Below are 14,329 nucleotides of genomic sequence, written 5' to 3' on the forward strand. Positions count from 1 at the left end.
GATAGGCAAGCTATTCGGGTGACCTGTTTTAAATGTCTTGTCCTGTATGCACATCCTCTCCATGGAGTCAAAATTCGGCAACACACGTATGCGCGCTGCGGCATCGACAGGCACTGCAGTTGGCTGCATCTGATTAGCCCACGCGTGAAATTGACCGTTCGCAACGAGTACGAGTATTCCAACATACTATAGTACATACAAATTTATCCGCGTGTTTTCACAACCCGAATAATGATAGTTGTTTAACGGTCAAAGAGAAGAATTAGTTTTTTTAACTCATGATTAGCACCCCCGACGACTAAACGCACAAATCTGTAGTAAAATTGAACGAACAGTTTATTTAATGTTTAGTAGGCAACACTATAATATTCATATTATAGATGTCCTTATGCATACATTTCTTAAAGGGATAATTAAGGTTGAAAATCTTCAATAAACCATTCTAATTTGTTGGAATACCTCTACGCGCGTTTCCGTCCGTCGGCGCTACCGAAACTTGCGCACTCTTTAAACATTTTCAATGAAAATATTTTCGTAAAGTCTTGTCCTTTTTAAAAACATTTTTGTAAGATCTCCATAAAATACGAATAACTTCTACGTTCCACATGTACACGTCCAACTTGCTCATTTCTTCTTCAACTAAAATAAGAGTGTATATAACAGTTTTATGCGTAATTGTATAACGCCAAATAAGATTCCATTATAATAAATCTTACATGTTAATAAAGATTTTATCACATATCTTGCTATTTTACAGTTATTACTTTTAATTATTTTAAAAATATTTTGAAAATTCCTTTCTACGTCGATAGATAATTCTTTTATCAAAATGTGAGTACGTATCGCATGGTATAAACACGCCTCTTGTAATATTTTTATGATTGTAGTTTTGGAGTTAATTGTAGTGTTTATGACAACTGTTGATAATTTCAAACCTGTCATACTATGTAACCGCCGTTTAAAAAGTCTAAACAAACTTTATAATTAAAATTAATTAAAAACAACAGCTTATACGTGAATGAAAAGTTACTTACTCCAGTGGAGTTAAATCATCTTTTAAAGAATATGATGTTAAGTAACGTACACCTGTATCGAGATATGTGGGCTCTATCTCTAAAGTGTTACAATTAATTTTGTAACCAATATAAGTAATGCTGTTTGTACTTGTATTTGTATGACTATAAATATTACTCTGAGTTTTCAATTCTTTGAAGCGGCAATTATATCGTGGTATACCCTTCTTCGTTATTTGTAAAAATCTATTAAATAAAGTAAGTAAAATTATAATAAAAAAATAAAATAAATTTATTTTGCATTTACAGATCTATTTGGTCGACGTTGAATCCCGTTATGTTTTTCTTTATTTTGAAGGCAAATAGTAAATAGGCTTACTTTTTTGCAAGAATTTCATTGTTAGATGCGTATAAAATATCATCCACGTATCTTATCATTTTTCCACATTCCAGAAATATTTTCAAGTGTTTATACACAATAAAATTATAATATATGTCTGCAAAAATAGGCGATAACATTGTACCTTGGCAAACTCCTTTTCCTACAATATAAGTCTTTTTACGTATCTTAACCTGCAAGTTATAATATATATTAAACTTCATTTAAGTCTAATAGTTTCTCTGTAAGATCTGTTTCAATTAATTTCATACCCTTTGATAAAATATATATTTCCAAATTTTATCTAGCAACCATTTTTTTTTTATCAACCGAGGGTTGTCATTATTTATACATGTATATAAACTACCAGATGCCAAAGGTAATTGTAAATGAGAATCAGAAAAATATTGTTTGTAACATATAGTATTCTGTGGGTACTTTTTAATTTTAATTGCATATAATTTGAGTTCTAAATCCTCGGGAAGCTTTTCACAAAGTAATTGTATGACATCATACAAGTGACCTGAATACCAAACAGAAATTTTTATATACATTAATATACATAAAATATATTCGAAATTAAATAAGATCATACTCTGTATTATAGAACCAAATGCATCCACTACATCACTAGACACGAAGTAAAATTTTCCAGTCTTCGAATTATTTTTGTATCGAATAATTGATTTCCATTTCTCTTTAAAATCGGTTAATCCATATTCTGTGATAGTCAATTGCTTGAGGAACTTGAAAATTATATTTAAATTATCTTTGTCATCTGCTTTGTGTCTAAAAAGTTATAAGTTACAGGAAATTTGGAATTTAATACATTATTACAATACTAACGTATCCTACTTACTCTGATACAAGTATAGGTCGTACATTAGAATACTTGGGGCATAATTTATAAACACCTATCGGCGGTCGCCATTCATTACATTCAATATCAGGTTGTAAAAAATTTCTATGTATTCTTTTTTTAATAAAGTGTTTTTGAACATTGCACCAAGTTGAACGTATAATATATACTCTTTCATTATTTCTTGTAGTGGATGTAGTTACATGACACTGAGTACGTAATATTTTAATCAAAAATCCAGTAAAAAACCACTTAACAAATTTCGCTATAACAAGCAATTGTGTCTCTGTGCTTTGTATATTTTTTAACCATGTAATGCTAGAGATCTAAAATGCAGTACAAGTTTATTTATTTCATAATTGAATTATTTGCATTAAATAGACATTGTACGTACATCTAATTTTTCAATAACTGGTCTCAAATTAAAGGATTTAAATCTTGGTATATTCAAAAGTTGAGACATCCCTTTCTTAATTTTTTTATGATTCCTTAACTTTCCAAATACATTAAATGGAACTACTTTAGCAAGTATAAGATCAAAGAATGACTTTAAATGTTTTACGCTGACTTCATAATTACATTTTAATGTTTCTTCAACTTTTTGTTTTTGGGTTAAGTGATTCAAAACAGCAGAATAATTAAATTTTTTATGCTGTTTCTGAAACTGTTCTAAGAGGAAAGAAATAGATGAGATGGAACTTTCATAGTCAACAACGATAATGTCTCTCATTGTTTTTTGTATAATGAATTCATATATTTCTTTTCCATTCTTGGCAGTATTTAAAATATAGTCGTTGGAAATTGTATTAACTGTCTGGCTAGGTAAAGTTGAAGATGTATCGTACACGTAAATTTGTAGGTGTACATTAGCCTGAGATAAAATGGAAGAAACATCTGTTGTTTCTTTGCAAAACTTTTCTTTCCTTCTTTTATTAATCTTAGATTTATTATGTAATCCTACAATAATTATTTAATTAAAGTTTCTAAGTATTATTACATTTGAAAATACACATAGATAATTTTTATTTTAATAATACAAACAAAATTTGCATTAAACAAGGTGTTACATGTTTCAAGAAGTTAAAATAATTATGCTACTTTTTTGGAGAAAGTTTCCTTCATCTGAGACAGGTAAGGACGATTTACAACTCTGTATCTCTTTTAGTCGATTATCTATTTTCAACGAGGATGCATCAAGGACGTCGATGCATGTTTCTAGAACTCTAGTATTGGGTACCATAAAAGCACTGCATTTATCTTGTTTCACTACTATATTATGACGTGTACAATATCTAATCGAAAAGAGGTAAGAATTTAACATATTAGTAGAACAATACGAAAATTAATTACAACAGGGATGAACGAAAACAAATACAAACCGTTGAAAATCAGAACCAAAAGCTGCTTTTAAACTCTTTATGGTCGAATTATCCATTATCTGCACTTATTCTCTGATATCTAAATATCTATATTTTCTTCTGTGCAACAGTGACATGAACTTTAAACGAAGATATATCAAAATAAGTTAAATTGAAACATTGAAGCAGTTCAAACTTTTGGATCGCTTCCTAACACGATCAAACACGATTGGACGGATAATAATTCTGTGAATTCTGCGCACTGATATCTGATTGTGGCGACCTCTTTGACGAAGCGTAAAACATCTTCCAGATAACGCAGTTGGTATGTTACCTACAGAGACTAAGGTCTCTAGTTACCTGTTAAGTTATACTCACGATTTCAGTTTGTTACCAACAGGTATCATTCGAATCGTCTTCTGTGAATTGTATATCTCACTTGGTAACATCGTAAAAGATAAGATTGAAAGTACAGATAAAATATCAAACCAATATACAAATAAATCGAAACAAATATTTAAATGGAGAATTACTATATGTAAACATTGTACAATCTTTTTCCTTTAAAATGAAGCTATCTATATATGAGCGTGATAAGATCCTTTTTGAAAGTTATAAAGATCGGTAATGTCCACTGTTTTGTTCATTCGTTACACCTTTAACTATCAATTAAAATAATGTCTTAGGATATAAATTTGCCTTGAAGATGTAGAAAAATTAGGCCATCCAAGGATAAAATAAGGAGTAATAGACATAGGATTTACGAATTGTATTCTGGTCATTGTTAAAAATCATTTTTTTTTTCTACGGATATTATTAACACAAAATATTCGTTCTTTGAGTTCAATACCCTTCGTCTGTCCAAGTGATGGTGTAATTGGGGTATTTTTTTTTCAGGATACCAACAGACATCTCATGATCCGCCTTTCCATAACCCTGAAAGCGTGTAAAATATACAAATTAGATCACTTGCAAATCTCACATCTTTCAGAAGTGATGATCAGTTTCAGTTCATCCCTAAAGAATAAAGGATTTACAAAAAATGCCTTTGCTGTTCTATGGGATAATGTTCGATGTGCACACAGAATCAATTAATTTTGAATATCAATTGTTTTAGATTGGGAGGTCCTCGCCTACCGCGAATCAAGTTTCTTGTACAAATAGAATTTCAAGCTATATCCATTTTTACTCTTGCACTATCAATTTAATTTTCATCAAACTCTTGAGTCCTACCGTAACTTTTATCCTCGACTTAATAACGCGACGATGTTTTATGAACAGTATTCGAACATCAGCGAGTAACTCTAAAGTTTCGAGCTTGGGTGCTCGACGGCCAGGGAAGGCTTTTAATCATTCAAATCTCTCGCCTAATGTGTTTATAGCGATCTTTTAGGCCCGGGCTACTTTGTCAAAGTGAGGTTTTTCATTAATCAGTAGTACCACGATGCTTTTTATGTAGGATAATTAAGAATAACAGGTTTTGTATAGTACATTCGAAGATTAAACGACTTTCTGTTTCGATTACGTCAGCAGTGGTCTCAGAGAACTACGACCTTGCTCAAATTTTCAATCAAAAAAAAGAAGTCCATCGAAGAGTTCATACTAAGGAAGACTTTTCTACTCCAATGCAAACACAACAATGTTCTATCTATTCCATTAAATCTAGAGAGGATCCAATGCGGCCTCGAAACGTTGAGTCAACATTATTCGGGAACGAACAAGTGGTTTTGTAGATTGAATTTGTTTCCATTAGAGGAAAAAAAAAAGAAAATGCAAGGATGACTTTCATTTCACCATAGCATGGGAACTTGGCATACGTTTTTTCCTGAACAATAATTGCAAGGATTCTTAGCCTGTCCATGGCTATACCAAGCTATCGATTTATTAAAATGAATAGGTGAACATGGTTTTTCTGTAAAGTCGATTTTCTTCGATGGATGTAACAAGGTGTTGAGTTGGAGCACTCGAATTAAAGCAATGCAAGCAAAACACACGAGAAAGCTCGTATGAGCTTATTTTAACTTGTACTTATTTTTGCGACTTCGCCAAATTCACGAATTCTATGCAGATTCATTATCTTCAACTTCTCATCTTCGGAATGAATTTATTTACTTCTTTGGTTCACGATCAGCGTGTTAAACTGCGCTGTGAGTTCTGAACAAAATAAGGATCTGCTGTGCCGTGAACTTAGAAAGGTTAATAACCGCTGGATTAAATCGACGAGGTTACGAAGTTCGTTAGGAGGTATTAATTTTGCAACTCGCCTGAGAATATCCGTATACTTTGAGGGTTCTCTCGTCGGGGTCGTGCTCGATTCTTCCGCCACCCATACACTTTGCCGTCAAACCGGGGATCGCCGTCACCTTTGCGTTTGCTATGTCGAAAATGTCCGCTGAAACAGAGAGGGTGAACAGTTGTTTTATATACCATGACGGGGATGTACAAAGCTTCAAGGTCCACTTCGTCCCTTCAACCCATTAACCGTGTTGTTTTTCCACGAGAAACTCTTCCTGTACGAGGGATTACAAATGGGTCAAGGATAAAGATGATGGTAGATGATGTTCAATCTAACCATCTGATAATTGAAAAATATCATCATCTTTACTCTTGAGTGGAAAAAAAAATACCAATTTCTTTAATTCTAAAAGTTTCTTCATCGAGGAACTTTTGATCATTTTCTGTAGATGTTCTGATCCTGTTAATTACTGATCTTCAGGATATAAGTTTACGTCGATTAAATCTTTAGTGCTCGTGAATTTTGGTAGAAGTAGGAGTGAAATCTTAGTGGAATTGAATGCATTTCCACTATTTTCACGTTAAAAAATCAAGGAAGCTCGAAGCATTCCGCGGGAAGGAAAATCGATCGGTGATTACTCGCATGCTTTCGTTTCCAGGAACTAAAAATCAGATTCTCTCTTCTACGACGTCCCACGAGAATCCATTTCCTCTTCCCTGGCGAACGCATAAATCAATATTTCGCGACCGGTCCACGAAACGAGATCAAGTAATCTTGTTAAGGGGATATTCAGCACCAAAATATTCGAAAACTTGTTTGTTATCCGTTACTGCATTTATTTTGAGCTTTTGTTTATCGAAAAATTCCTAAAATTGATGAAAACACTGCAGGGAGGTACTATATCAGATTTTTGTTTATATTACGACAATTTTTCTGAATCACATAACAGTAATAAGTTATCTAAAAAAAAAAAAAAGAACTGTACATTTATGTAACTGAATTCCCATGATTATTAAACGAAGAAAAATATATAGTATATGTATCGGTCGGTGACGAATCAACCGAGTATACTATTGGAAGCGGAGCGAGCATTTTTTTTAAATAATCGAATAAGCCGTTCGTGCGCGCACATACGATACGCCGCATTAACAGTGAAAAGAGTCACGTTTTGTTTTGAACTTTGTTCGAGCTGCACGCCGTAGAACATATGGTTAAATAAACGCGACGAAACGTCCAACAGTTTATTCAAAAACACGAGGCATTGCGATCATCTTGATTTCTATTAGCCACAGACAATATTAATACATCCTATGATATTTATTTCCCTTTTTAGTATATTTACTCTTGCGACCAATGTAAATTTACGTCGATAGGAATGCATCATTATGAATTTGATTTGTTAGACGTATCAAACGTTTAGAGCAGTGATTCCCAAACTGTGAGCCGTGATATATTTTAAATATGTAAAATATGAATGTAATATGTAAAAATGTAAGAGAAATAAAAATAAATATTGGTAAAGTTGAATAATAAAGAAATTAAATTTTATGAAATAGTAACACTTATATTTAGTTAGCTTGTGCCACAAAATGTAGTCTGTTTAACATAATTCAGATTAGTCTCATATTGATTGGTGTTAAAGGAGCCGCCGAGAATAATTTGTATACTAAGAAAGCCGCGGGTTTAAACAGTTTGGGAACCTCTGGTTTAGAGGAAAGTGTCGATATTCTATCAATTAGTTCTAGTATGACTTTCTCAATATTAACGATGAAATTAAATTTTCAGTAAAAGTAAAAGTGGTGAAAAACATGTTAAAATTTACAAAGAAGTTCGAAGAAGAAAGTGCTTCAAACTTGGGCCGCCTAGGACTCCCAAAAGCACGATACAAGGAGATAAGTCAGACATTAACCACTTTCCTCTACATACGCAGTTTTGTGTCCTTAGAAAAAAAAATTCCAAAACCGGCATTTTTTTGGCCCCTAAGATGGCGTTCCGTCTCGAAGCTCCGGTTAAGAGCTTAATTGTTCACCAGCCGCGTATCTACAGGTTGCAAACGTATCGAATACAGTGTGTGCACGCGTACCTTGATCCACACGTGGCCGCGACATCCTTTGAGGTGTTCTAGACTATGGTGTATCGCGTGTTAACGCAGGAGGAACGATCAGAGAAACTTCCATAGGAGGATTGCACTGGAACTATGTAGATAGTTTCCTGTGAAAGCAAAGCCACCGACAAATTAGATCCATTGAACTTCGAAGGTGTTCGAGGCTAACCAACGCGCGCTCCCTCCTTCTTGAATTACTTATGAGAATTTTAGCGAAAGTTTCATCCTTCGTTTCGTCTTTTTCAAAAGAGAAGTTACAAAGAATAATTTATTTTTCCCAATAGAAAACTGTTCAGAGAACAACTGCACGATTTCAAAGACAACGCGAGGTAAGTTGAAGTTTCTCTACCTTTTTCGTAAGCGGAGATCATTGAAGAATCAAAGGCGGTCTTTACCTTTGCTTGCCGACATTTTCTTTTTATATATCTAATGGAGCTTCAACGGCTGCTCAAAGGAAAACCATATGAATCAGGTATGAAGATCAGGTATTAAAGAAAACAAGCCTGGATAGGATTCGTGAGGTTTGATTGGTTTGTAAAAATAAAACTATCGCATATGTTGATTGTATAGTTTCCAACTGTATAAGAATCAAATTGTAGCTCCGTAAATATTTTCATGAGTATGTCTGGCACACAAAGTATTAAACTATCCTACTCCTTATGTGTCAGACCAGCAATTCAGGAAGGTTTAACCAATGCATCTGTGTAATGTACATAAACAAAAAGCGTTCTTGGCAAAACAAAAAAAAAAGATCTTTATCTTTGCTCGCAATCGTCTTTTCTTGAAAATCTATCGCTGCGAAATTCACCGCGGTAAATTTCTACCTGTGTAGCATTCGTAAAAATGTTTCCAAGGAAGATTCCCCGTGGAAACGCGAGCTTCGTGTTAATGTGAAGAGTACACCTTGATCATAAGTCAAGAAAAGAGATTTCCAATTCGAGGCCAATGTATCGTTCGGCTCTATGAAACGGAGAAAGGACCACTGGCAAAAGAGACAGGATTGCTCGACGTCGCTTCGCCCCGGACAATCGGAGACAACTTCGTTTTCTTCGACGATAAAGGGAACCCATGCATATTAAATACGATTTTATTGTCCGGCATTCAGACGACGGGATTGCATGAATTCCGTTGAATGAAACCGCCGACACAGAAGCGACGATAGCAGAAGAGCTCCTGGCTGCCGGACAGACGAGACGGAAAAAGGCGATATTGGCTTGTCAAGAAATTAATATCGTTTCGCAGTCTAGCGTAATTCGCTCCTCAGAGGCATTCAAATTTAAAGTTTAGCAGACAGGAACCAGCAGCCGATAATAACGGTTATTATGTATAGCTGATGGGGAAAAGAAAAAGATATAACCGAAGCGAACCTTTTTAAAAATGACATTAATTTCCTGGCAATTCGAAACTTCAAATGGCGTACATTTTTTTAAATCGATCGAGTCACGTGGAATCATTCGTGCAAAGTAGGTCCTGCAAGCAACAATCGAAGGATCGCTCGTACCAAATACTTTCAATATTTCGCACAGTACCTTCGATTCCTTGGAGTCATCACACCGTGTTAAGGGGGTATTATCGTCTAGAAGTTTGTTTTTTCAGTAATTTTTAGGAATTAATTATGCGAAAACTATCAAACTTACAGTACCAGGGTTTTTTTATGCATAATGAAACACGTTTCAACTAACAACACAAATTTTTATGAAATACTTGATTGAAATCTATACAAGTTATGCGCTGTTATGCAGGTTGTGGCGTGAGACGCTCGTTCAATCGAGCGCACAGGCTGTGGCGGTTCTAGTTGTCTGAGACAGAAAAACAAATTTTTTTTCAATGTATATGAATGTAGTGATCGTCTGAACTAGAATTAAGTAAGTACTAAATTTTTTATCGAAATCGCAGCTGTTTGAAAATTAAGGTTTAATTTTCCCGGAAAATTGTCGATTAAAATATGAGAGCAGAGCGAAAATATTTAAGCTATCGGTATAATTCTAGTTCAGACCAAAGGTGATGGTGCCCTCGAAATGTGGGTAAAACTAGAAGTCAGTCGGTCTAGTAGTTTTTGAGAAAAACGTGCGCCCGACTTGAAAAATGTCGTTTCGAGAAAAACGCGTTTAAAGTTTGCTATACATTTAGCACTAATACTGGTGAACAGCCTTTAAGCCTCTGTAACTATGAGAGCTCTACGAATTTCAAATTAATAGTTTAGAGGCACTTTCTCAAAACCCTAAATGATAAGAAAATGCAAAAGAAAAAAAATCGAATTTTTGAAGTTTCTAGACGATAATACCCCCTTAAAGAAGGGCAATGAACCAACGTAAACGTAGGAAAAATGTTCAGCGAAAGGAAAGAGGACACATGACAAACTAGGCGTTCAATCTTGTCCTGGTTCACCCTCCCAGCCTCCTGAAACTTTGACGTAGCGTTTATCTTGGTCCGTCTCGTTAGTGCGTATTCCATTAATTCTGACTCGTGGACTTTCGGCCAGAGAGGGCAGAGATGATGGGAAAGGGCTAAATGGAAACGTATGAAATAGAAAAAAAAAATGAAGATACGCTCGTACGCGCGAAAGCAGAAATCACCTTTAAGATTTCCTTGAGGGAGAAATACGGTTTATTACCCGCAGCTTCTTTCTCGTAGTTTGAGAATTACGCTGTCCCCATTCGTCGTTGATCAAAACGAATGTACGTATGTGGTCAGCCTGCTCGCGATTGAAATGAACCGAACCTTCTGCCGTTGGAAAGAAATCCACTTGGTCAGTCAATGCCACTGGAGAGGCCATCCACGCCATAACAAAAGGAAGAACGTAGAGCTTGGAAGCTTTCCAACGGTATTAAGTTGTTCTATAAATCCCTCGCGCCTCGACTAGCGTTCGAAGTCGCTTGGATTTGAACGGGTTTCCATTGTTTGGACATAGTTTGCCCGACGAAGTTCAACTCTAACTTACCGCTGAGAACACGGAGGTCAACGAAATTCACGGGTGCATAATATTGCACGAGCTTCAACTCGGACGTAGTGCAATATTCGCGACCAAGAACGTATCTCAATTTGTGGAGAACGGTGTAATCAACCCTCCAAACCGCCAACAATAGCTTTCTGAATACTCAAAATACACATGGATTCGGTGAAGAATAGAAAACACGATTCAATACCAATCCATCGCGTTAAACGTATTTCAAAGTTCGTTTCGAACCGTGCGAGGAAACACTTATGGAGCATTTCAAGTGCATTTCATATTGGCTTGTGTAATTTGGTATTTCTACTAACCAATCAACTTCATTCTGAACTGTATTATCATGACTAGACTGAAAATCCAGATAAAGAATTTAAATTTACACGAAAGTAGGTCTTATCTTCTAAACAGTTCAACTTGCATTTCATTGTTAATATCGATGCTATTGATTCATGCCTCCAGAGAGATGGCGAAAGGTGTCGAATAAATACAATATACAATATACAATTCAATAAAATATTGGTACGAAAAAAGAAACTGCTTTTTCACGAGTAGAAACACAAAATTAGTTTCCAAACAACCCAATACCGCGTGCTAAGTTATTTCCTCGCGTAATGAACGTGAAGACCGGAAGCTGTTTCTGTGGCAGCCATAACAGTGTCACGCACCGTCGTCCTTGTAACCTCGATTGAAATAAGAGCTCTTGATTCCACAACTGCTTCGCATACATTGGTTACCTCTATAAACCGGCAGGAACTCCCGTGTAAACGCTCGTCGTACAGCGTAGCCGCATTATAGCCGAGCGTGGCGGGGGTGTTAGTTGGAAATTACCAGAAATCGATTAGGAAAGGGCATCTCTCGGTCACGCAGTAGGTACTAAAAGCACGGCCGAGTAAATCGTTAAGTGCAAAACACGGTAAAGGTAGAGGGCCGAGTGGGTTTCCGGTAGGTAGGTGACCAGAGCTGGGCTTTGTTTAATCCAGCTTCCGCCTCGGAGAATTCTGGACTTCGAGATCGATGGAAGTCTGTTTTTCAGCCATGTGTCGATTAAGCATTCAACGAGATACGGCAAAATACTTGGAAAATATACTTTCCGAAGTGAAGGATGTACCCATGACGAAAATGTTCGAGAACAAGCTTCGTTAAAATAGGGCACTGACATTGATATACCACGACGATGAAGCATTGGCTTTACGATTTATTAGGTCATCCCGTAAGTTCGTGAAAATTATATTCATGTGTAATAGAGTACAGTAAAGGCTGGATAAGTACAAGACAGGATTGACTGGATAAATGCAAGATGACTATCTCCATCACTTGTAGGGGTTCTCCCTTGACGCTCGGTGAGCGAGGAGTGTAATACGATCCTAACCGAGATATGTTTTGTTACATTACTATTGTCTCACCGATACGCTTCTCCCGACTGCTTTTTTCCCTCGGACATCTTTCTCTTTCACTCTCTAAATGTAAACACAATAGAAACCTCGACTGGATAACTGCAATGTTTAGGTTCCGATTTTCTTGCACTTATCCAGTCTTTACTGTACTACATAATGACTTTGCTGAAGGTACGTTTCACATAAATTTGAATAGCAGAGCAATACAGTTGCTAATGAACTAGACATTTGTTACATTGCACTCAAATGTTGTCGGATGTTAATACACTTGTATGTAGAGATTCGAAACCAGCTTGTACAATCTAAATTCTTTAAAAGTATTGTAGTATCTGCGCCTCCCATACCCAACAACAACGAGTCAAACGAGAACACGAAACGTAGGGTACGGGATTGGTCGCGTAGGTAAAGCGGTCGACTGTGGATCCGTGGATCGTGGGTTCGAATCCCCGTGCCTTATTTTTCGTTTAGACTCCTACAGTATATACATACCCTACAAAAATTCAAGAAAGTAGAAAAAGATGCGAAATCGAAATGAGCAGCCAGTACATGAAGGTCCTTTCCAGTAAAGTGCAAAGTGACACTGTGTAACATAATACAAATCGGTGCTTTCCAACTATGCGCAGCTAAAATGCTGCGTTCAACAGTGCATTTGTTCAGACCCTAATGACAACTCATGTAAACTGACTGCTTCGCACTTTAGCGGTGACACGAAGAAGCTAAATAGCGTATCAATCACAAACTTTCTTGAATTTTTTACGGGATCTTCTATTTTTTTATGATTACTCTGTAAGTCCTCCACTGTTTCATGAACTTGGTGTAATTTTTTTACTTTTTTGAAGTATTTTATGGGGATCTCACTTCTTTTTACAAAGATAATTTGTATAATAACCATATACTTCCCAATACAATATCACTACACGTAGCCTTCAAAATAATTATTCAATTTGCGGCGTCCAAATGTCAGAAATACAAACTGACAGATTATACAAGTTAGAAATGAACGAGCGGCGTGAGCGGCAGCCATATTACAATTCCGGCCGACGAACCCTGCCGACGACTGATTCCGAGAGTAGACGAATCGACGAACGGCCTTAGCTCCTATTGGTTAAGGGTTGACGAAAAGAATAAGAATAAGAATCAGAATCAGAAGAAAAATCTACAATTTCTGACCGATTCATGATATGATATTACGATATCTCAGTGGTACATGAACCGATTTGATTGATTTTGGTTTTATTAGAAAGCTTACATGCGATTTACATCAGAAAAGTGCCTTTAAATTTAGAAAATATTGCAGGCGTGATGAGATATTAATGAAACAAGTTTCAGGTGAGGTTGGAATCGCAGTTTTACGAGTAAAAGATGCGTGGTAGCGTCAGCGCCAGTGCAGTGTACAGGGTGGCGGAAATTTGTTCATGTACTTGGCGTCGAGACGCTACCGCATCTCTAGACAACTGAATATCACGTTTTCCGTGTGATAATCGAATCCCACGAAGTAAACATTAGATCCCATTGGATTTAACTTTGTTTCGTATCTATCGAGAACATATCGAATTTAATGCCATCAGTAGTGCCGATTATTGTTTCCTCGCAGGCCTTAGAGTCTGATTAAAATGTCCGACTCAATACGACTCGCAATTCCTTCCAGGATTAATCTTACTCTCCACAGTACGTCTCGAGCACAATTTCAGTTTGAAAAGTTATAGAAAGTTAAACAAGTCAGAAAATTGAAGATAAGAGAACTTTACTTAATACGTAAATACACGGACATAATCTCGAAGTATGTGAAAGGGCACAACTAATTCGAGGACCTACAGCGTTGATAACAGCGTGTACGCCAGATTCAACGAAGGTGGCTGGATTTGATTTATGCGAGCTTGGGGATTGATTTTTATCGGCGCGGTTTTCCGATCCCGTCGTGTCAAGATTTACGACATCGTTTACGCTCGTGAGCGTCTAGTAGAGATACATCGCGCCTCCGCAGATTGTGTGATCGTTTCTCGCCAAGCTGTGACATGATTGAAATCTGTTTTGAC

At 36.2% G+C, this 14,329-nt stretch overlaps 2 protein-coding genes across 2 annotated transcripts in view; both read right to left on the bottom strand.

The window, feature by feature from the left end:
• Positions 1–498: 498 nt before the first annotated feature.
• Positions 499–4,250, bottom strand: LOC128892319 (telomerase reverse transcriptase-like). Its single transcript, XM_054152669.1, has 10 exons — positions 3,631–4,250; positions 3,350–3,543; positions 2,646–3,208; positions 2,252–2,577; positions 1,988–2,181; positions 1,665–1,915; positions 1,393–1,586; positions 1,035–1,259; positions 717–967; positions 499–639 (listed from the first exon to the last, which is right to left on the bottom strand). The coding sequence occupies exons 1-10, from the start codon at positions 3,684–3,686 to the stop codon at positions 518–520; spliced, it is 2,376 nt and encodes a 791-aa protein (XP_054008644.1). The 5' UTR covers positions 3,687–4,250; the 3' UTR covers positions 499–517.
• Positions 4,251–4,387: 137 nt separating this feature from the next.
• LOC128892339 (14 kDa phosphohistidine phosphatase-like) overlaps positions 4,388–14,329 on the bottom strand; it is a 122,657-nt gene continuing 112,715 nt past the window's right edge. The window contains exons 4-5 of the mRNA XM_054152714.1: positions 5,874–6,001; positions 4,388–4,545 (exon numbers count right to left, since the gene is read on the bottom strand). Coding sequence (XP_054008689.1) covers positions 4,453–4,545; positions 5,874–6,001 — 221 coding nt within the window. The 3' untranslated portion in view covers positions 4,388–4,452. The remainder of the gene's footprint in view (positions 4,546–5,873; positions 6,002–14,329) is intronic.

Source organism: Hylaeus anthracinus, unplaced genomic scaffold (assembly GCF_026225885.1).
Source record: "Hylaeus anthracinus isolate JK02 unplaced genomic scaffold, UHH_iyHylAnth1.0_haploid 12002, whole genome shotgun sequence".
Classification (NCBI taxonomy): domain Eukaryota; kingdom Metazoa; phylum Arthropoda; class Insecta; order Hymenoptera; family Colletidae; genus Hylaeus; species Hylaeus anthracinus.

Bases quoted from the DNA above. Each gene is read 5' to 3' on its own strand.
- LOC128892319 (XM_054152669.1), bottom strand. From the start codon at position 3,686: ATGGATAATTCGACCATAAAGAGTTTAAAAGCAGCTTTTGGTTCTGAT. The intron at 2,182-2,251 runs GTAAGTAGGATA...ATAACTTTTTAG, and splicing joins CGACCTATACTTGTATCAGA to ACACAAAGCAGATGACAAAG. The intron at 1,916-1,987 runs GTATGATCTTAT...TTTGGTATTCAG, and splicing joins ATTTGGTTCTATAATACAGA to GTCACTTGTATGATGTCATA.